This window comes from Myxocyprinus asiaticus, chromosome 34 (assembly GCF_019703515.2).
Source record: "Myxocyprinus asiaticus isolate MX2 ecotype Aquarium Trade chromosome 34, UBuf_Myxa_2, whole genome shotgun sequence".
NCBI classification, from domain to species: domain Eukaryota; kingdom Metazoa; phylum Chordata; class Actinopteri; order Cypriniformes; family Catostomidae; genus Myxocyprinus; species Myxocyprinus asiaticus.
The window spans coordinates 29,852,009-29,874,075 of NC_059377.1; the positions used below are offsets into that span (position 1 = coordinate 29,852,009).

Genomic DNA, 22,067 nt, shown 5'->3' on the forward strand with positions numbered 1-22,067 from the left:
TCTCATCAGACCATAGGACATGGTTCCAGTAATCCACGTCCTTAGTCTGCTTGTCTTCAGCAAACTGTTTGCGGGCTTTCTTGTGCATCATCTTTAGAAGAGGCTTCCTTCTGGGACGATAGCCATGCAGACCAATTTGATGCAGTGTGCGGCGTACGGTCTGAGCACTGACAGGCTGACCCCCCACCCCTTCAACCTCTGCAGCAATGCTGGCAGCACTCATACGTCTATTTCCCAAAGACAACCTCTGGATATGACGCTGAGCACGTGCACTCAACTTCTTTGGTCAACCATGGCGAGGCCTGTTCTGAGTGGAACCTGTCCTGTTAAACCGCTGTATGGTCTTGGCCACCGTGCTGCAGCTCAGTTTCAGGGTCTTGGCAATCTTCTTATAGCCTAGGCCATCTTTATGTAGAGCAACAATTCTTTTTTTCAGATCCTCAGAGAGTTCTTTGCCATGAGGTGCCATGTTGAACTTCCAGTGACCAGTAGGAGAGAGTGAAAGCGGTAACACCAAATTTAACACTCCTGCTCCCCATTCACACCTGAGACCTTGTAACACTAACGAATCACATGACACCGGGGAGGGAAAATGGCTAATTGTGCCCAATTTGGACATTTTCATTTAGGGGTGTACTCACTTTTTTTGCCAGCGATTTAGACATTAATGGCTGTGTGTTGAGTTATTTTGAGGGGACAGCAAATTTACACTGTTATACAAGCTGTACACTCACTACTTTACATTGTAGCAAAGTGTCATTTCTTCAGTGTTGTCACATGAAAAGATATAATAAAATATTTACTAAAATGTGAGGGGTGTACTCACTTCTGTGAGATACTGTATATATAATACACACACATACACTCCGATCAGCCACATTAAAACCACCTGCAAAATATTGTGTAGGTCCCCCTCGTGCCACCAAAACAGCACCAACCCACATCTCAGAATAGCATTCTGAGATTATATTCTTCTCACCACAGTTGTACAGAGCAGTTATCCGATTTACCGTAGACTTTGTCAGTTCGAACCAGTCTGGCCATTCTCTGTTGACCTCTCTCATCAACAAGGCATTTCTGTCCACAGAACTGCCACTCACTGGATGTTTTTTGTTTTTGGCACCATTCAGAGTAAATTCTAGAGACTGTTGTGCATGAAAATCCCAGGAGATCAGCAGTTACAGAAATACTCAAACCAGCCCATCTGGCACCAACAATCATGCCATGGTCCAAATCACTGAGATCAAATTTTTTCCCCATTCTGATGGTTGATGTGAACATTAACTGAAGCTCCTGACCCGTATCTGCATGATTTTATGCACTGCACTGCTGCCAAAGTATTGGCTGATTAGATAATCGTATGGATGACTGTTGGTGCCAGATGAGCTGGTTTGAGTATTTCTGTATTAGAAATATATATATATATATATGAATGTCAAAGGGAAAGTGTATATTTATAGATGGTGGTCTATCATTTCTAAATGAAATGATTAGAGGCAAATTACATTAAAAATTTGAGATTAATTATAATTAACTTCAAAAATAAGTGATATTGTTCATTATTAAATATTCTGATTCATTGACAACCCTAGCAACTGCATCATACTGATACATACATACAGAGTCATTTTATGTTAACTACCCATATGGAATCAGTTTTATGTTTCCTTTAAAAATTGACAGAGGACAAAAAAGTTGTTTTTCTTTCTTTTTTTTTTCTTTTTTTATAAAAACAGGCATTAAACTTTAGTTTACAAAATAAAATAAAAACTACAATCCTACATCCTCTGACCCTGAAGGAAGAATCAGAAGTGTAATACAGAACTCAAAGAAACTACAATCACACTCCCTAACCCTTAAACACACATCAACCCGAGTATGTTTCTGTCAAGGACCAAGAGTGTGTAATATCACGCAGATCAAAACACAAAGGACCATAGTATAAGCACTATTACTGTTTTTACAGTAACTAGGTCTGTGCTGCTCATTTATCATGCCAACAATTGACTAAACTACCTCGCCCCATTAGAATGGTATTCACATTACTGCCAGTCTGCTCAAACTGATCCTCTTTCAGTGCTATGATAAGCCAGTTATTAATCAGTGTTTTGGGATTTAACACTGTAAATGAGGCAAGACCGCAAAGAGCTGCTGAGTCGAATCTCATTTGTCAAGAAGAATTATTATGTGACATTAGCAGTGAACAGAAGACAATCTACTATTCTCTGCTGCCTGTGTGAGAGCACCAGAACTTGTGTAGGAAGACAAAGTGAGAATGGTTGAAGAAGTTGGTCATCTGTTTTCTGGGAAGTGTATTGCTGTCATTTTCGCATGGTGAGCATGGCATTGATGTCCCACAGGAGGTTCCTCATCTGGTCCATTATCACCTTCATCTCTTGATTCTTCTGCCTCACTTTCTGTTAAAAAACACACAATATGAACTTTGAGCATACAGTATGTTCTACCAAAAAAATGAAAGAGCATGGTAGGTATATCACAAATATACTATGCATAATAGCATTGGAATAACACCAATATTATGTTCACTGAAAGTATTTACTGTATAAAACAAACCTCAAGAACTTCCTGTCTTTCCTGAATAACCACTGGGCTGCATGGCTCCACCCTCACAGGAGCAATCTCATCTCCCACATAAGGAACCAGCTGGAACAAAGCACAAGGATGGAAACACACACATTGTTTTAATGATATGCAAAAGTCCAGTATGTGGGTGTTAATGAGTGGCAGTCATATCCACAAAATAAAAATGCATCAAAGGAAACAGAGCATTGATCAGATGGTGTCAAATAAGGGCTGCCAATGTTAAAATGTTAAATCATGAGATTAATTAAATAAGTTTAAAGGGATAGTTCACCCAAAAAGGAAAATGATCTGATCATTTACTCACCCTCATGACATCCCAGATGTCTTTCTTTTTTTTCTGCAGAACACAAAGATTTTTAGAAGAATATCCCAGGTCTGTAGGTCCACACAATGCAAGTGAATGGTGAGCAAAACTTTGAAGCTCCAAAAAGCACATAAAGGCATCATAAACGTCATCCAAATGACTCCATTGGTTTAATCCATGTCTTCTGAAGCGATCCAATCAGTTTTGGATGATAACAGACAAAATCTTTTTTTTTAAATTCACATTAAATTGTGGCATCTGCAGTCTCCTTGGTGATAATGATTTTCAAGATCGATTACAGCACCATCAAGCGCTCTGTGCATGCATCAAGCTCTATGAAGTGCAATCAAGCTTGAAATCATGTTTGTGTCAAGAGACTGCAACAGCAAGATGTACAGTGAAAAATTATTTATTTTTTTCTGTTCACACCCAAAATCGATTAGATCGCTTCAGAAGACATGGATTAAACTACTGGAGTCTTATGGATTACTTTTATGCTGCCTTTATGTGCTTTTTGGAGCTTCAAAAGTTTGGTCATGATTCATTTGCATTGTATGGAATTACAGCGCTGAGATATTCTTCTAAAAATCTTTGTTTATGTTCAGCAGAAAAAAGAAAGTCATACACATATATGTAAATGATAATATTCATTTTTGGGTTAACTATCCCTTTAAGGTTTTATGTTGAGTCTAGCAGCTAATTAATAATTGTACAATAATAGTAAAGCTAATAGCAAGACTCTTTCTGCTGGCTGCAGATGGTAAGTACTGTCTTAAGTCAAGTCATTCTACAAGCTTCATAACAGAATCTTCCTCTTGCCAATTTGACTCTTTATTTTGTGTTCCAAAGAGCAGTTAAACTACCATTTGGCTTATATATTGATAATTCCCAAAATAATTCCTTGATTGTATAAAAACACATCTAACAGTACCTGTAACTATACACAGGCACCAAATATTTTAAATAACGTTTTTATGATATGTATATTCAGTCATGACTTATGAGGCCACTCAAATCCTTACTATATGCTAGTAGTGACACACTATGACTATAGATATCATTCCTAACTTAGTGACTCTAAATAAACAGTTAATCCATTATGTCAATAACAAATAATTTTTGCAAAAAGCAGGCCACCATAGCATAGCATTCACAGAAGGACACCTAAATTTACATTTAAACCATGGGCTGGGTTTGCCATCTTGTGTCTACCACAAGAGTTGTACAAAAAAATAGAAGAAGCTGTATTTTACATGAATACATTTAGTCTTATAAAGACAGATCAGGCAGACTTACTTCAGCTGGAGACTCTTGGAGGTCGGTTGTCATCTCTACACAGCGCTCATACAGTAGACGCAGCTTACGGAAAAGCAGTGTCAGCTGCCGAAGATGCTCCTGCAGTTTCCCAAAGCGGTCCTGATATGCTGCATGGCTCTGTGTCACACCGTTGGGCAGCTTGAGGAGACCAAACCACATTGTTCAGAAAAAAAGAAAAAAAAAAAAACACCCAACTCAAGTATGCCAATTCCTCAAATTAACTAGTCTGTGAAGATTCTCAGTTAAGTCAAACCTTTTTTTAAGACTCCATAAATAAGGAAATACATTAAAAAAAATAATTAAAAAAAAATAAAAACATGAATTTTGACATTTAAATGCACAGTTCATGTAAAAACGAAACTTTTGTCATCATACTCACTTATATGTTCTTACAAACCCTAACGACCCAACTACAGCACTGCCAAATATCTACTTTTGTGTTCCACATAAGAAAGTCATATGGGTTTGGAACAACATGAGGGAGAGTAAATGATGATTTTTGAGTGAACTGTTAAAGTAATACAAATTTAGACTGAGTGTTTTTTCCTCTTGAAATTCAGTGTCCTAATTGCAGTGGGAATAAAAAAGTGATCTGCCTTCTTGGTTTTTATCTTAAAGTTACAGTGAAGCACTTACAATGGAAGTGAATAGGGCCAATTTTTGGAGGGTTTAAAAGGCAGAAATGTGAAGCTTATAATTTTATAAAACCACTTACATTAACTCTTCTGTTAAAACTCTTCTGTTAAAATTATTTGAGCTGTAAAGTTGTTTAAATCGTCATTTTAGGGGTTTTTGACATTACATCGTCATAGCAACAAAGTGGTAAAATTGGCTATAACTTTACACAGAAAAGCTTAGTAAGCGATTTTATCACACTAAAATCATGTTAACACATTGTTTATGTCTTGTGTCTATATTTTTGAAACAGTGAGTATGTTTAATGTTTAAGGATTGGCCCCATTCACTTCCATTGTAATTTCCTCACTGTAACCCAGATTTTTGCAGGAAAAGATGGCCTCAGTCTTTATGAAAACATGCCTCTCAAATGGCATGTTATCCAGGTCATCATATATCTAGGTCATCCCTTAAAGAAGCCACTTGGATTAGTCAAAACACCTTAAGCAAATGAGAAACACATCCAGTTGACTAGAATAACTGTCTACAAGTCATGTTTTGCAGTAGAGATCTCAATCTGGCTAAGTATAGATGCCACATGCTGTATATTAAAAAACACAGAACACAAACCCACTTGAGTGGCTCGTGTGATCTGGAAGATCTCCATTGTGCGTGTGACAATGTCCTGGACAGTCTCCTGACCGATGCGGCACAGGTAAACTGGAGAGATTTCCCGCAGGGCACCTTGTGGAGGCATTCCCGGCTGCGCAGGGCCAAGGCCAGGGATCATGTGTGCCTGCGGCTGCTGTTGAAGGGGCATGACAGGCATACTCTGACCCATTCCCTTCAGAGGGATTGAAGCAGACATCTAAAAACAGAGAAAATTACTGAAACAACTTTACTTAGAACAAAATTGCACCTGCGTTTCTGTTAATCTAAAATGTTAATGTATAGTTTTACTGATTTTCAGGGATAACAAGATGAAACAAACTTATAAGAGTGTAGGAAACATCACCCTTCACAACCATAGCTATCAATAGATAATATAAATAATAAAAAACAAATGAATCAGTTCTCATAGTCAATGTGTTGAATGTAGGAGAAATGGGCAGAAATAAAGACCTGAGCGACTTGACCCAAGGCTCATCGATGCACGAGGGCAACAAAGTCTATCCCGTCTGGTCCGAACCGACAGAAAGTCTACTGTGGCACAAGTAACAGAAAATTTTAAGGATGGGTATGGGGAGGAATGCGTCACAACACACAGTGCATTGCACCCTGCTGCATATGGGGCTGCATAGCTGCAGACCGATCAGTGTGCCCATGATGACCCCTGTCCACCGTCGAAAGCACCTACAATGGGCACACGAACATTGGAACTGGACTTTGGAGCAGTGGAAGATGGTTGCCTGGTCCGATGAGTCCTGTTTTCTTTTACATCACGTGGATGACCATGTATATATGTGCCATTTACCTGGGGAAGTGATGGCACCAGGATGCACTGTGGGAAGAAGACAAGCCGGTGGAGGGAGTGTGATGATCTGGGCAACGTTCTACTGGGAAACCTTGGGTCCGGCCAATCATGTGGACGTCAGTTTGACACGTGCCACCTACCTAAACATCGTTGCAGACCAGGTACACACCTTCATGGCAATGGTCTTTCAGCAGGATAATGCGCCCTGCCACACTGCACACATTGTTAGGGAATGGTTTAAGGAACATGATGAAGAGTTCAAGGTGTTGCCCTGAAATCCAAATTTCCCAGACATCAATTTGATTGAGCATCTGTGGGAATTCCGATCGACGGAGGCTCCACCTCGCAACTTACAGGACTTGAAGGATCTGCTGCGAATATCTTGGTGCCAGATACCACAGGAAACCTTCAGGGGTCTTGTATAGTCCATGCCTTGGCATGTCAGCGCTGTTTTGGTGGCAAGCGTTAGGACCAACATCATATTAGGCAGGAGGTCATTATGTTTTGGCTCATCTGTGTGTATATACAGTTGAAGTCAGAAGTTTACATACACCTTAGCCAAATACATTTAAATTCAGTTTTTCACAATTCCTGACATTTAATCGTAGAAAACATTCCCTGTCTTAGGTCAGTTAGGATCACTATTTTAAGAACGTGAAATATCATTTATTTCAGTTTTTATTTCTTTCATCACATTGCCAGTGGATCAGAAGTTTACATACACTTTGTTAGTATTTGGTAGCATTGCCTTTAAATTGTTTAACTTGGGTCAACATTTCGGGTAGCCTTCCACAAGCTTCTCACAATAAGTTGCTGGAATTTGGGCCCATTTCTCCAGACAGAACTGGTGTAACTGAGCCAGGTTTGTAAGCCTCCTTGCTCACACATGTTTTTTCAGTTCTGCCACATATTTTCTATCAGACTGAGGTCAGTGCTTGGCGATGGCCACTCCAATACCTTGACTTTGTTGTCCTTAAGCCATTTTGCCAAAACTTTGGAGGTATGCTTGGGGTCATTGTCCATTTGGAAGACCAATATGTGACTGAGTTTTAACTTCCTGGTTGATGTCTTGAGATGTTGCTTCATTATATGCTTTATTTTCCTTCCTCATGATTCCATCTATTTTGTGAAGTGCACCTGTCCCTCCTGCAGCAAAGCACCCCCACAACATGATGCTGCCACCCCCATGCTTCACGGTTGGGATGGTGTTCTTCGGCTTGCAAGCCTCACCCTTTTTCCACCAAACATAAAGATGGTCATTATGGCCAAACAATTCAATTTTAGTTTCATCAGACCAGGAGGACATTTCTCCAAAAGGTAAGATCTTTGTCCCCATGTGCACTTGTAAACTGTAGTCTGGCTTTTTTATGGTGGTTTTGGAGCAGTGGCTTCTTCCTTGCTGAGCAGCCTTTCAGGTTATGTTGATATAGGACTCGTTTTACTGTGGATATAGATACTTGTCTACCAGTCTCCTCCAGCATCTTCACAAGGTTCTTTGCTGTTGTTCTGGGACTGATTTGCACTTTTCGCACCAAACTACGTTCATCTCAAGGAGACAGAATGCATCTCCTTCCTGAGCGGTATGATGGCTGCGTGGTCCCATGGTGTTTATACTTGCGTACTCTTGTTTGTACAGATGAACGTGGTACCTTCAGGCATTTGGAAATTGCTCCCATGGATGAACCAGACTTGTGGAGGTCCACAATTTTTTTTCTGAGGTCTTGGCTGATTTTTTTTTTTTATTTTCCCATGATGTCAAGCAAAGAGGCACTGAGTTTGAAGGTAGGCCTTAAAATACATCCAGAGGTACACCTCCAATTAAGTACACCTCCTATCAGAAGCTAATTGGCTAATTGTCTAAAGGCTTGACATCATTTTATGGAATTTTCCAAGCTGCTTAAAGGTACAGTTAACTTTGTGTTTGTAAACTTCTGACCCACTGGAATTGTGATATAGTCAATTAAAAGTAAAACAATCTGTCAGTAAACAATTGGTGGCAAAATAACTTGTGTCATGCACAAAGCAGATGTCCTAAACGACTTGCCAAAACTATAGTCTGCTAATATTAAATCTGTGGCGTGGTTAAAAAATTGAGTTTTAATGACTTCAACCTAAGTTTATGTAAACTTCTGACTTCAACTGTGTGTGTATATATATATATATATATATATATATATATATATACACACACACATTATTTATTTATTTTAGTCAAAATAAAGAAAGCTGGGTGTGCTTTTCTGATTTTCAAACTCGTCTGAAATAAATTACCATTTTATTGTGATTTAATGAGCAATAAAGAGAAGAAATAACATTTTAAGTATGCGCTCTTATTCAGTACTGTAAACTGGACAGCTGAGGAAATGAACGAACTGTCAACACCACCCATTGTTTTCTTCAAAATCCGTGTACTGTATTTACTCTGCGGTCTGTGTAGATACTCACTGCGCTTATTGTTTTTGTTCCTTGCCTTGCGTAGTTTAATTCTAGCAGATAACAGCAAAAACTGCTAAAAGAACACGAGAATTTCTCCACTCGCTCGCTTTCAGTTTCAAACAGTGGACCGTTTATCAATCACTTGTTTCGTCACTTCCTGTTTGTGGTAGATAAAGGTACTTTTAAAACCAAGTCACAAAGCAGAATCGTCATAGAAATATATTATTTTCTGTTTAATGTGTAGGCTAACATTCACTGAAATACACACATAGTGAGACTTGAAATTTCTAAAAGTTTCAAACAGTATAGACAACAGAAAGAGTTTTGTGTGTTTTGTGTGTTACAAATTCTTTCTTTTATTCTTTGATTGAATACTGCTATTTTGAAATTATGCATTCTATTTAGGATTAATAATGTCTCGCGAGATTTGCCGTGCAGTCTCCACATAGCTTCAACGTGTGTTTGCGTAAATCCATCCTGGCTCCAGGTTTGTTCACTACATATTGTATACATTTAAGACTTTAGATTTGTTTTGCACTAGCCTACAATGTAGGTCATTCATATCTCTTGAAAATGATTTTAATGATGTATTTAACTTTGAGTCGCTTGTTTGCACCCTAAACGTCCAATTCCTGACTAACAGATTAGTTCTTCTTACTACAATAAAATCACGTTAGAATGAAAGCAACAGTCATTTAACATGTGAACTTGTAAATACGTTGCTTGAATATGAAGTAGACATGTGATTTAAGCCGATGGTTCTCTCGTGTTGTCATATGTGTTTTGCTGCCCATAAGTGTCTGTCTGACACTGAACTAAACTTTAGGCACCATGAGGATGTATTTGGAATAGAGCCTGAAGTAGATAATAATAATAATAATAATAATAATAATAGCATAGCTTCTGATTCCCAAGTATGCCTGTTTATAGGTTGGCACTAAAGATGGCAGAGACTGGGTGTCATCTCAGCCTAGAGGAGGTCTCTACCCAGAAGCTTCCAACCAGTATGGAGCAGATGGGTCCAGTTCTGCACCTGGATCCTGTGGCCTGTCTGCCTCTCAGAGTGAGGTTCTGGAGCACTGTCTGCATGCTCTCACTCATGTCAAGAATGACAGCCATACTTTGGCAGCGCTACTTCTGGTAATCTTTAATAGCTTATCCTCCTCATCTATATTATACCACCAAAACTGTATGTTATATGCTAGATTAAGTGTGAATAATTAAAAGGGTCATGACATACTCTTTTATATATATATATATATATATATATATATATATATATATATATATATATATATATATATATATATACACTGGCAGCCAAAAGTTTGGAATAATGTACAGATTTTGCTGTTTCGGAAGGAAATTGGTACTTTAATTCTCCAAAGTGGCATTCAACTGATCACAAAGTTTAGTCAGGACATTACTGATGTAAAAAACAGAAAATCACTTGCCATTATATCAAACACTGCTGAAAGATATTTGGTTCGTTAAATGAAGCTTAACATTGTCTTTGTGTTTGTTTTTGAGTTGCCACATTATGCAATAGACTGGCATGTCTTAAGGTCAATATAAGGTCAAAAATGGCAAAAAAGAAACAGCTTTCTCTAGAAACTCATCAGTCAATCATTGTTTTGAGGAATGAAGGCTATACAATGCTTAAAATTGCCAAAAAACTGAAGATTTCATACAAAGGTGTACACTACAGTCTTCAAAGACTTCAAAGACAACTGGCTCTAACAAGGACAGAAAGAGATGTGGAAGGCCCAGAAGTACAACTAAACAAGAGAATAAGTGCATCAGAGTCTCTAGTTTGAGAAATAGATGCCTCACATGTCCTCAGCTGACAGCTTCATTGAATTCTACCTGCTCAACATCAGTTTCATGTACAACAGTAAAGAGAAGACTCAGGGGTGCAGGTCTTTTGGGAAGAATTGCAAAGAAAAAGACACTTTTGAAACAGAAAAACAGATAGAAAAGGTTAGAGTGGGCAAAGAAACACAGACATTGGGCATCAGATAATTGGAAAAGAGTGTTATGGATCTTAACCCCATTGAGCTTTTGTGGGATCAGCTAGAATGTTAGATGCATGAAAAGTGCCCGACAAGACAGCCACATCTATGGCAAGTGCTACAGGAAGCGTGGGGTGAAATGCCACCTGAGTATCTGGGCATACTGACAGCTAGAATGCCAAGGATCTGCAAAGCTGTCATTGCTGCACATTCAAAATGTAATAGTAATTTTTCACGTTATTAATGTCCTGACTATACATTGTGATCAGTTGAATGCCACTTTGGTGAATAAAAGTACCAATTTATTTCCATAAGAGCAAAATTGTTTGTGTGTATGTATACACAAACACACAGTTGAAGTCAGAAGTTAACATACACATAGGTTGAAGTCATTAAAACTCATTTTTTAACCACTCCACAGATTTCATATTAGCAAACTATCATTTCGGCGAGTTGTTTAGGACATCTACTTTTTGCATGACATGAGTAATTTTTCCAACAATTGTTTTCAGACAGATTGTTTCACTTTTAATTGACTATATCACAATTCCAGTGGGTCAGAAGTTTACATACACTAAGTTAACTGTGTCTTTAAACGGCTTGGAAAATTCTAGAAAATGATGTCAAGCCTTTAGGCAATTGGCCAATTAGCTTCTGATAGGATAATTGGCTAATTGGAGTCAATTAGAGGTATACCTGTGGATGTATTTTAAGGCCTACCTTCAAACTCAGTGCATCTTTGCTTGACATCATGAGAAAATCAAAAGAAATCAGCCAAGACCTCAGAAAAAAAAAATTGTGGAACTCCACATGTCTGGTTCACCCTTGGGAGCAATTTCCAAACACCCAAAGTTGCCACGTTCATCTGTACAAACAATAGTATGCAAGTATAAACACCATGGGACCACGCAGCCATCATACCGCTCAGGAAGGAGACGCATTCTGTCTCCTAGGGATGAACGTAGTTTGGTGTGAAAAATGCAAATCAATCCCAGAACAACAGCATAGGACCTTGTGAAGATGCTGGAGGAATCAGGTAGACAAGTATCTATATCCACAGTAAAACGAGTCCTATATCGACATAACCTAAAAAGCTGCTCAGCAAGGAAGCAGCCACTGCTCCAAAACCGCCATAAAAAAGCTAGACTACAGTTTGCAAGTGCACATGGGGACAAAGATCTTACTTTTTGAACTAAAATTGAACTGTTTGGCCATAATGACCATCGTTATGTTTGGAGGATAAAGGGTGAGGCTTGCAAGCTGAAGAACACCATCCCAACCGTGAAGCATGGGGTGACAGCATCATGTTGTGGGGGTGCTTTGCTGCAGGAGGGACTGTGCACTTCACAAAATAGATGACATCATGAGGAAGGAAAATTATGTGGATTTATTGAAGCAACATCTCAAGACATCAGCCAGGAAGTTAAAGCTCGGTCGCAAATGGGTCATCCAAGTGGCCAGTGTCCCCAAGAATACCTCCAAAGTTGTGGCAAAATGGCTTAAGGATAACAAAGTCAAGGTATTGGAGTGGCCATCACAATGCCCTGACCTCAATCCGATAGAAAATTTATTGGCAGAACTGAAAAAGCATGTGCGAGCAAGGAGGCCTACAAACCTGGCTCAGTTACACCAGTTCTGTCTGGAGGAATGGGCCAAAATTCCAGCAAATTATTGTGAGAAGCTTCTGGAAGGCTACCCAATACGTTTGACCCATGTTAAACAATTTAAAGACAATGCTACCAAATACTAACAAAGTGGATGTAAACTTCTGACTCACTGGGAATGTGATGAATTAAATAAAAGCTGAAATAAATAATTCTCTGTACTATTATTCTGATATTTCACATTCTTAAAATAAAGTAGTGATCCTAACTGACCTAAGACAGGGAATGTTTTCTACGATTAAATGTCAGGAATTGTGAAAAACTGAGTTTAAATGTATTTGGCTAAGGTGTATGTAAACTTCTGACTTCAACTATATATATATACGCTACCGGTCAAAAGTTTTGAAACACTTATTCTTTATTATAATTTCTTTTTTTTTTTTTTTCACATTTTAGTATAATAGTAAAGTCATCAAAACTATGGAATCACATAAATGGAACTATGGGAATTATGTTCAATCCAAATTATTATTAAATCCAAAATAAATCAAAACTTGGTCCTGTTTTAGCATCTTCAAAGTCACCCTTTGCCTAGAATTTGCAGACATGTACTCTTGACATTTTCTCAACTAACTTCTTGAGGTATCACCCTGGGATGCTTTTTAAACAGTATTGAAGGAGTTTCCATCTATGTTGGGCACCTATTGGCTGCTTTTCTTTATTATTTGGTCCAAGTCATCAATTTTCAATTTTTTGTTTTAATTAAATTTTAGTAAAGTTTTGTAATTAAATTAATATGGTGGCACAATTATATATGTGTGTGTGTGTGTATATATATATATATATATGTATATGTATTAGTGCTGTCTAAGTTAAGCAAAATTTGTTTAACGCAATAATTTGTTTTAATGCGTAATATGACCCTGTGAATAAACCGTAGTTCATGAGAAGCGAGTCAATTCACGCAAAACCCGCCAATGTCACATGCATTACCGTCGGGAAAACAGATGGTGGGAGACATGATGCTGAGACCTGCGCCAAGTCTTTTATGTAGCATAGCAGTAGAACATAAACGCAAAGCACAGATAGAGCTCCTAACATTGTAACATCATTGCAGCGGCAAGATAGCTGCCATTTGAACACCAGCCTTGCACTGCGAGGTGCGGTGCGAGCGTGAGGCGATCGTCTGTGTTCCGTGACTGCTACCGGGTCCTTGAATAACATATAATGTGCGAGTAGCAGGTGGAGTTTCTGGTGCCACCCTAGGGAGTTGGTGCCTTACGCAGACTGCGTAATATGCGTATAGGGAGCGGAGGTACTGATTACCGGCTAACAGAAGCCCTGCTGCTATCTCCAAGGTTCTGTCACATCGTCTCTGTTTGATAGTGCACTAGCCAATGCAGCAGTTGGAGACATTGCTGGAACCCTACAGGTAATCTGCACTGTCATTAACCCATTTAATCACACCGGTTACAATTGTGACATAAGCCTCAACATTATAAAACTAAATTTCAGGGTTTACACACAACGCACATCCAACACATTGCATCCGAATATATTAAACTGTTCACTCAAGCACAGCAGAGCCATTAACTATCAAACAGTAATGACATTTGAAATATTCATGAATGAAACTGTTTACCTACGGTTTTGCGATCAAGTCCAGTTTAACTGCCCCATCCTTCTATAACAGTTCCTTTGCAAAGCCTGAATCGTATTATGACTGGTTCACAAGCAATCCACGATGATATGAGCCGAAAGAAACGCACACACACACAAAGTCCAAAGCACGGTGAACTAGAAGCACACACATACAGTATCATCCTACACTGAAGTGCACATCGCCGGAAACGTATCATAAAGGTCACTAGTGCATGTATTCATACATCACCATTTAAAAATAGCGTAGATGGGCGCAAGAAGACATCCAGGACGTGCTCAAACAGCAAGAATAGCTCAGCTAAATGAAACAGAATGGCGTCTCCTTTTCAGAGTTGTAACTTGACACAGCGTCTTAAAAGCGACACGAGTCATGACAACGGTCAAAGACGTCTGTCTAGTGCATGTTTATATGCAAAAATAATAGTACAGATGGGTCTCCTTTGTTATTCTGGAATAGTTAGTAGGCCACACTAGGCCTGTCTGTCCTGCTCTCTCTCTCTCTGTTAACATCAACACCTACTTTATGCTGTAAAGTAGGTGTTGATGTTGTTGCTGTAGAGGTGGTCATGAATGAATGAGCCCCCTAGTGAAATAGGGAAGTCACGTAAGGAGAAGAGTTGACGTTTTTGCAGCTTGGTTTCTATAAGTGCTTTTATTGCATTGGGGATTAAGTTTTGAGTTCTGAAATTTACAGTATGTTTTAATAGTAGAATGACAAAATGTGTAATTCTACTATAAATGTCAAAATATTAAGAAAAATTTGATTCCTCATGACATGACCCCTTTAAATCTTTATCATGGCTCAACAATAGAGTGCAGCAGTGCCCATCCATTTTTTCAGCCATCTTGATTCCGGAAATATTTTTCCCATTCATTTTTTCAATAGGGATTTCATAAAATCCTTCATAAAATAGTTCTAAGCCATGAACCAAACCAACCAGCTCAGAGGTGAATCACACCATTACAAACTTTGATTTGAAGCAGAGAAGTATTTGAAAACTGGACAAAAAGACAAAAGTTCAAAATCGTGTACTTGCCGTCTTTCGGGAGAGCATGAACTACAATCCCATGAAGCATTGCAAATGATGTAATCAAATTAAAATATAATATATTGATTTAAAGTTGTTGATTATAGGTACAGTGCATCTGGAAAGTATTCACAGCGCTTCACTTTTTCCACATATTGTTATGTTACAGCCTTATTCCAAAATGGATTAAATTCATTATTTTCCTCAAAATTCTACAAACAATACCCCATAATGACAACGTGAAAGAAGTTTGTTTGAAATCTTTGCAAATTTATTAAAAATAAAAAATGAAAAAAAAAATCACATGTACATAAGTATTCACAGCCTTCGCCATGACACTCAAAATTGAGCTCAGGTGCATCCTCTTTCCACTGATCATCCTTGATGTTTCTGCAACTTGATTGGAGTCCACCTGTGATAAATTCAGCTGATTGGACATGATTTGGAAAGGCACACACCTGTCTATATAAGGTCCCACAGTTAACAGTGCATGTCAGAGCACAAACCAAGCCATGAAGTCCAAGGAGTTGTCTGTAGACCTCCGAGAGAGGATTGTATCGAGGTACAGATCTGGTGAAGGGTACAGAAAATTTCTGCAGCATTGAAGGTCCCAATGAGCACAGTGGCCTCCATCCGTAAATGGAAGAAGTTTGGAACCACCAGGACTCTTCCTAGAGCTGGCCGCCCAGCCAAACTGAGCGATCGGGGGAGAAGGGCCTTAGTCAGGGAGGTGACCAAGAACCCGATGGTCACTCTGACAGAGCTCCAGCATTTCTCTGTGGTGAGAGGAGAAACTTCCAGAAGAACAACCATCTCTGCAGCACTCCACCAATCAGGCCTGTATGATAGAGTGGCCAGACGGAAGCCACTCCTCAGTAAAAGGCACATGACAGCCTGCCTGGAGGACTCTCAGACCATGAGAAACAAAGATTGAGCTCTTTGTCCTGAATGGCAAGCGTCATGTCTGGAGGAAACCAGGCACCGCTCATCACCTGGCCAATACCATCCCTACAGTGAAGCATGGTGGTGGCAACATCATGCTGTGGGGATGTTTTTCAGTGGCAGGAACTGGGAGACTAGTCAGGATTGAGGGAAAGATGAATGCAGCAATGTACAGAGACATCCTTGATGAAAACCTGCTCCAGAGTGCTCTGGACCTCAGACTGGGGCAAAGGTTCATCTTCCAACAGGACAACGACCCTAAGCACACAGCCAAGATAACAAAGGAGTGGCTACGGGACAACTCAATGAATGTCTTTGAGTGGCCCAGCCAGAGCCCAGACTTGAACCCGATTGAACATCTCTGGAGAAATCTGAAAATGGCTGTGCACCGACGCTCCCCATCCAACCTGATGGAGCTTGAGAGGTCCTGCAAAGAAGAATGGGAGAAACTGCCCAAAAATAGGTGTGCCAAGCTTGTAGCATCATACTCAAAAAGACTTGAGGCTGTAATTGGTGCCAAAGGTGCTTCAACAAAGTATTGAGCAAAGGCTGTATTTACCACAGGTGTGCTCCAATCAAGTTGTAGAAACATCTCAAGGATGATCAGTGGAAACAGGATGCACCTGAGCTCAATTTTGAGTGTCATGGCAAAGGATGTGAATACTTATGTACATGTGATTTTATTTTATTTATTTATTTATTTTTTATAAATTTGCAAAGATTTCAAACAAACTTCTTTCACGTTGTCATTATGGGGTATTGTTTGTAGAATTTGGAGAAAATAATGAATTTAATCCATTTTGGAATAAGGCTGTAACATAACAAAATGTGGAAAAATTGAAGCGCTGTGAATACTTTCCGGATGCACTGTATATCTAAGTATATATATATATATGTTGACTTGTGATAGTCTTGGAAACAATAGCTAGACTGGGTCAAAAATTATGAATAAATACAGTAAGTAAAGATTTGCACCATGTGCCATTATTTCCTGGCAATTTATAGCTGATATTTAGTTAGATAAAGGTTTAGTATTTAGATTTAGTTTAGTATTTAGTTTATAAAAAAGTGTGTCCCAAAAAAAAACATTTATCATATTTGTCTTGGCTGTAAAAAAAAGTAAAAAATGCTGGCAGGGCAAGGAAAGCTCTGAGCCACTGGACCGACAGGTTTGACAGGCCGCCCCGCAACCGGTTGCAACAAAGCCCATAATTTAAGAAAACCCTTAGTTATAATTCCCCTCTGATTATAACGAAGGATCTTCTCAGTTTAAGAGTGAGAAACTTTTTGTTTTTGTTTTTGCAACCAGGCTCTGATTTGTAAGCTCCAGTGCAATAATCTGCTCATTTATATCTTTTGTAGATCACAAGGTTGTGTCCAGCAGACCAGCTGGATAACGTGACTTTACACTGGATTTTTGAAGCAGTGGGCTTTAATCTGCCCACACTGTTCCTGGTAACAGCATTCCAGGGTAGCGACACCTCTGTGTTGCACCCGGAGGAATTAATCTCTTTGGCCATGGCTCTGCTTGCAGCCCTTAGCACAGACCCACACATGGCTGCTCATCCACAACTCCTCAGCACAATCCCTCTGATCCTGAGCATGCTGGAGAATGGACCCAACTTGACAGACAGCGAGACACAAACACTGGGGAAGGACTCTGCATCTCAAACCATTCACACCAATCATGATGTGGTTTGCCAATATCAGAGAGACAAACCAGAGCTCTTCATTGGACAAAGAAGCATGCACAGATTCCTCTGCAGCAACCAAAGCAGAGGGGCTGGGTCAAACCTGTACATCTAGGCTGGATGAGGCTTTTAGCACATGACTGCTACTAAGTTCTCAGCGCTGTGTTTGGTTTACCGCAAGGCCCAGAGCAGCTGCTTACCCACAGTGCGGTTCCGGCTATATCTAGAGCCGTACTCAAGAAACAGACGCTTAGCTGTGAAAAAGGTCTTCCACTGCTGGGTCACCTCTTGTCTTCCAACATAAGAGAGCGGGCTTGGACCAGATACTCTTCTGATCTTTTGTCACTCTTGGGTTCTGTCTCTCAGAACTTCTCCAGAGCTTCAAATCAAGATAGATTAGCGATGTGTTCTCAGATACCACAGTTCCTTCCTCCACCAGGGGGTGAATCAGAAAGCCAAGAGCATAAGGAGATTGTAGCTAATCTATGGGCTTCCCTGCGTCCCTTGGTTCAGAGTAAACTTAGCAAAGAGCAGCTCAGCCCAGTTTTGGTATTATCTGCTTGCCTGTTGGATCTAAATGGCTGGGATTCTGTGGGACCTCCAAATTTCTGTTGCTTGCTGATGAACCGGGCATGTGTGGAGGTAAGGATGGGTCTAGAAGAGCCACTTGGAACTGAGCTTTCCCCCCAGCAGCAGCACACACTTACTGCCTGCTATCGCATCATGGAGGCTGCTATGGAGCAAGCATGCAGCCAGGAGGTGGTCCCGAATTCTGCCCAGTTACAGACAACCATCACCGGGCTGAGTCTTCAGCAGAGCAGGCAGGTCCTAGGGGTTCTGGAGGAAGCCTTCTCAGCAGTAATCTATTACCTGAAACAAGTGAGATTGTCCTCAGTACCAGCATTCAGCATTTAGACATGCACAATCTTACACCAATTATGTTTAATAAGCAGACAATGTGAAAGGTCATTTAAATGCCTTTCCTTTATCAGGGTAAGCTCATAAACTGTTGAAAGGGATGGTTCGCCCAAAAATTCTCTCATCATTTTCTCACCCTCAAGCCATCCCAGGTGTGTGACTTTCATTCTTCTGCTGAACACAAAGATTTTTAAAAGAATATTTCAGCTCTGTAGTTCCCTACAATGCAAGTGAAGGGTGACCAACATTTTAAAGCTCCAAAAAGCACACAAAGGCAGCATAAAAGTAATCCACACGACTCCAGTGGTTTAATCTATGTCTTCTGAGGCGATCCAGTCAGTTTTGGGTGAGAACAGACCAAAATATAACTCCTTTTTCACTGTACATCTTGACATCTGCAGTCTCCTTGGTGATCATGATTTCAAGCTTGATTTAAATTGCTAGCACTATCTAGCTTGAAATCATGATCGTGCCTAGAGACTGCAATGGCAAAATGTGAGTTTTGTGGCTTTTAGCCAATATCTGTTAGCTTTAGGGCATCTATATGAGAGTGTACTCCTAAACGTTGACAAAATTAACTTTTAACAGATATTCTGATTTACAGAATGTTCCTGCCCTCTAATAACCACCTGCCACCGACTAGCAATAGCAAGTACAAAAACATGATTCACGGCTGTGGTCTAAACTAAACACAACTCAACTCAAGTCATTTCATGGGGTCCTTAAATATAAATATTACAATTATTCCATGTTTAATTGCTTTAATTGAATGGGACTCATCTTTTCCTTTCATGGAATCATAAATAGGAATTTGTCCCTTTTAGGTGGACCAGACCCGCCATGATGACCCATTTGTGTTTGCCACTTTCCGCTCCCTCTGTGCTTGGCTTGCTGAAGAATCCTCATGTCTCAAAGAGGATGTTATTGACCTCCTGCCTTTTCTCATTGGCTATGCCAAAAGTCACTTCAAGGGATGGAGAAAAGGCAAGGGGCTTGCTGATTGGATGTCAAAGATGTCCATCACCAACAGTTCACATGATGGGACATGGCCCAGAAAAGCTGCTCTTTGGTAAGACTTTAAAATCTTGAATCTTTATTTATTGTCACACAATCAGGACCAGAGTTTTGTTTTGTTTTTCATTACATTTTATTCGATGTTGCCATAAAATGTGCAAGTAACCTTAAGTTAGGTGCCTTGCTCAAAGCCACAATGGTGATATGGAGATCAAACCAGCAACCTTCTGAATGTGGTAAAGTTTCACTTATACGTTCTTTCTTCCTCTTAGATATCTTCTCCCTGCTCTTTGTCACCTCTCCGCTGAAGATGGGCCGAGGAAGGTTCTTCTCTCTCTGGATACTCCATCCCTGCTAGTGGATTTTTTGAGCAAGGGTTGGGGGTCTTTAAGAGGTCAGAGTGGGAAAACAGTGACGGGAGACCCCAGTCTGGAAACTGTATGCTCTGCTTTACTCAACTTTGCCATCACTGAGCCAGAACGAGTCAGGTACACACAAGCCAAACCTTGTGAATTGCACAGTTTAACACAGCATATGTTATTTCCTAAACAACCAACTTGATGCACTGTTTCTCCTCCCCTCTCAGGAGCAGTCCTTGTTATGTTGCTCTGGAGACCATGCTGAGCGAGGCACTACCTGTTCTACTTTATAAGCCATGCCTATTGGTGTTAGCAGCCAACTGTTGCACTTTGGGTCTCATGATTTTCAGACTCAAACCAGCTTCTGCAGGTACACCCACTGGCCTGGCATGAAACCTGGCATGTTATGTAGCGTATGCTTTTCGCATAGGACTACTAGGTCAGCAGGATGCTGCATTTTATAGCATGTGTAGACTAACAACTATACATTTCATTTTCTTCAGTTAAATGGGCCATTGAAAAACCCATAACAACCAATAATCTTATGAATTCTGATTTATTTATTTATTTATTTTATTGTTGCTGTCTTAATGATGGGTTTCCTAAATCTTTGCAGACTCTGTAGAACCTGGTCAGTGCCGTTTCTTGTCCTCGGCTCTGTCTTTTCTCCTGAGTGCTATGCAGGCAGAACAGGCTTCTAACCCAGCACAGATCAGCGCTCTCTGGGGGGAACACTGGGAGGAGACCGGAGGGCTCTGGATGCTCAGTCTGCAGGCTCTGGGTGGCTGTGTTAGGGCTCAGCCCTGGACAGCCACCCTTATCAGGGATGAAGGATGGCTGCAGAACATCTTCACTTTGCTAGCATCCAGTGGAAAACTCTCAGACCAACATTCACAAGATGCTCTAGAAGAGGTCCTGTGTGCTATTGCAAAGCACTGTGTCGTCAGGACATTAGTGGATTTTTGAAGAGTGCAGGTTGTGGATCTCTTCAGTTTATGCCACAGCTAAGCAGAATTTTGGTGGACTAACATTTGTATGATTCCCTTTGTTAAAAAGACTGACAAAGCCCTTACTATGTTGCCTTTTTGTGATATTAAACATGCAAAAAAAATTTTAACAAATGCCTTAGGTGGACAAAGTGTAAATCGGACTATGGAATACAAATATTTTTGCTGTTGAAGTGATTTATTACTATTTTATTAATTACTCTATTTTTATCTGCATCCACCTCTCAATGTCGTGTTTTTGTATGTACACTAGGTGGCGTCCTTACATCAATTTAATTATTCAAAAGCAGACAAAGGGTAGATGACAAATACTATGTCTATGAACTTTTTTTTTTTTTTTTTTTTTTTTTTTAGCATTAAGATTTTAGTTTAAACTTTATATGTATGTATAAGAGAAAGTATATTTTAGGTGCTGTTAAAACCATTTTTTATACTTTGTGAGTTTGTGTCCTTCCTCCAACACAATACATTTCTTTTTACATACTGTTAAATGGATAGTTCACCCAAAAATGAAAATTCTCTCATCATTTACTCACCCTCATGCCATCCCAGATGTGTGTGATTGTCTTTCTTCAGCAGAACACAAACGAACATATTTAGAAGAATATCTCAGCTCTGTAGGTCCATACAATGCAAGTGAATGGTGACCAATACTCTGAAGCTCCATAAAGGCAGCATAAAAATAATCCACAGGACTTCAGTGGTGTAATATATGTCTTCAGAAATAATATTTAAGTTATATTTCAAAAAGTGAAAGTGGAGATTTATAGTAAAAAAGGACTTAAATATTGATTTAACAACTAGAGTCTTATGGATTGCTTTTATACTGCCTTTGTGATTTTTTTTTTTTTTTTAGCTTCAAAGGTCTGGTCACCATTCATTTGAATTGTAAGGACCAACAGAGCTGAGATATTCTTCTAAAAATCTTTGTGTTCTGCAGAAGGAGGAAAGTCATACACATCTGGGATGGCATGAGGGTGAGTAAATGAGAGAATTTACATTTTTGGGTGAACTATTCCTTTAACATTCCATAGACACAATCATTTAATGCTTTTTTTCTTTTGTTTCTCCCACCACCTA

General features: G+C 39.6%; 1 protein-coding gene and 1 pseudogene across 3 annotated transcripts; one reads left to right on the forward strand and one right to left on the reverse strand.

Moving 5' to 3' along the window:
• Positions 1 to 1,698: 1,698 nt before the first annotated feature.
• LOC127425526 (mediator of RNA polymerase II transcription subunit 30-like) lies at positions 1,699 to 8,899 on the reverse strand. Of its 3 annotated transcripts, none has more exons than XM_051671615.1 (6): positions 8,760 to 8,898; positions 5,963 to 6,040; positions 5,475 to 5,708; positions 4,205 to 4,363; positions 2,575 to 2,664; positions 1,699 to 2,417 (listed from the first exon to the last, which is right to left on the reverse strand). In XM_051671615.1, exons 3-6 carry the CDS (start codon positions 5,706 to 5,708, stop codon positions 2,322 to 2,324), a joined length of 579 nt encoding a protein of 192 aa, XP_051527575.1. In that variant the 5' UTR covers positions 5,963 to 6,040; positions 8,760 to 8,898; the 3' UTR covers positions 1,699 to 2,321. The 3 variants fall into 3 exon arrangements, with proteins under 3 accessions (XP_051527575.1, XP_051527574.1, XP_051527578.1); XM_051671614.1 differs by having other exon boundaries at positions 5,963 to 6,043; XM_051671618.1 differs by lacking the exon at positions 5,963 to 6,040 and having other exon boundaries at positions 8,760 to 8,899.
• Positions 6,564 to 21,809, forward strand: LOC127424970 (neurochondrin-like; annotated as a pseudogene).
• The last annotated feature ends 258 nt before the right edge of the window (positions 21,810 to 22,067 follow it).

Coding starts and splice junctions, on each gene's coding strand:
- LOC127425526 (XM_051671618.1), bottom strand. CDS start 5,708: ATGTCTGCTTCAATCCCTCTGAAGGGAATGGGTCAGAGTATGCCTGTC. Junction 2,665..4,204: donor TCCAAGAGTCTCCAGCTGAA/GTAAGTCTGCCT, acceptor GCTTTGTTCCAG/CTGGTTCCTTATGTGGGAGA. Junction 2,418..2,574: donor AAAGACAGGAAGTTCTTGAG/GTTTGTTTTATA, acceptor GTTTTTTAACAG/AAAGTGAGGCAGAAGAATCA.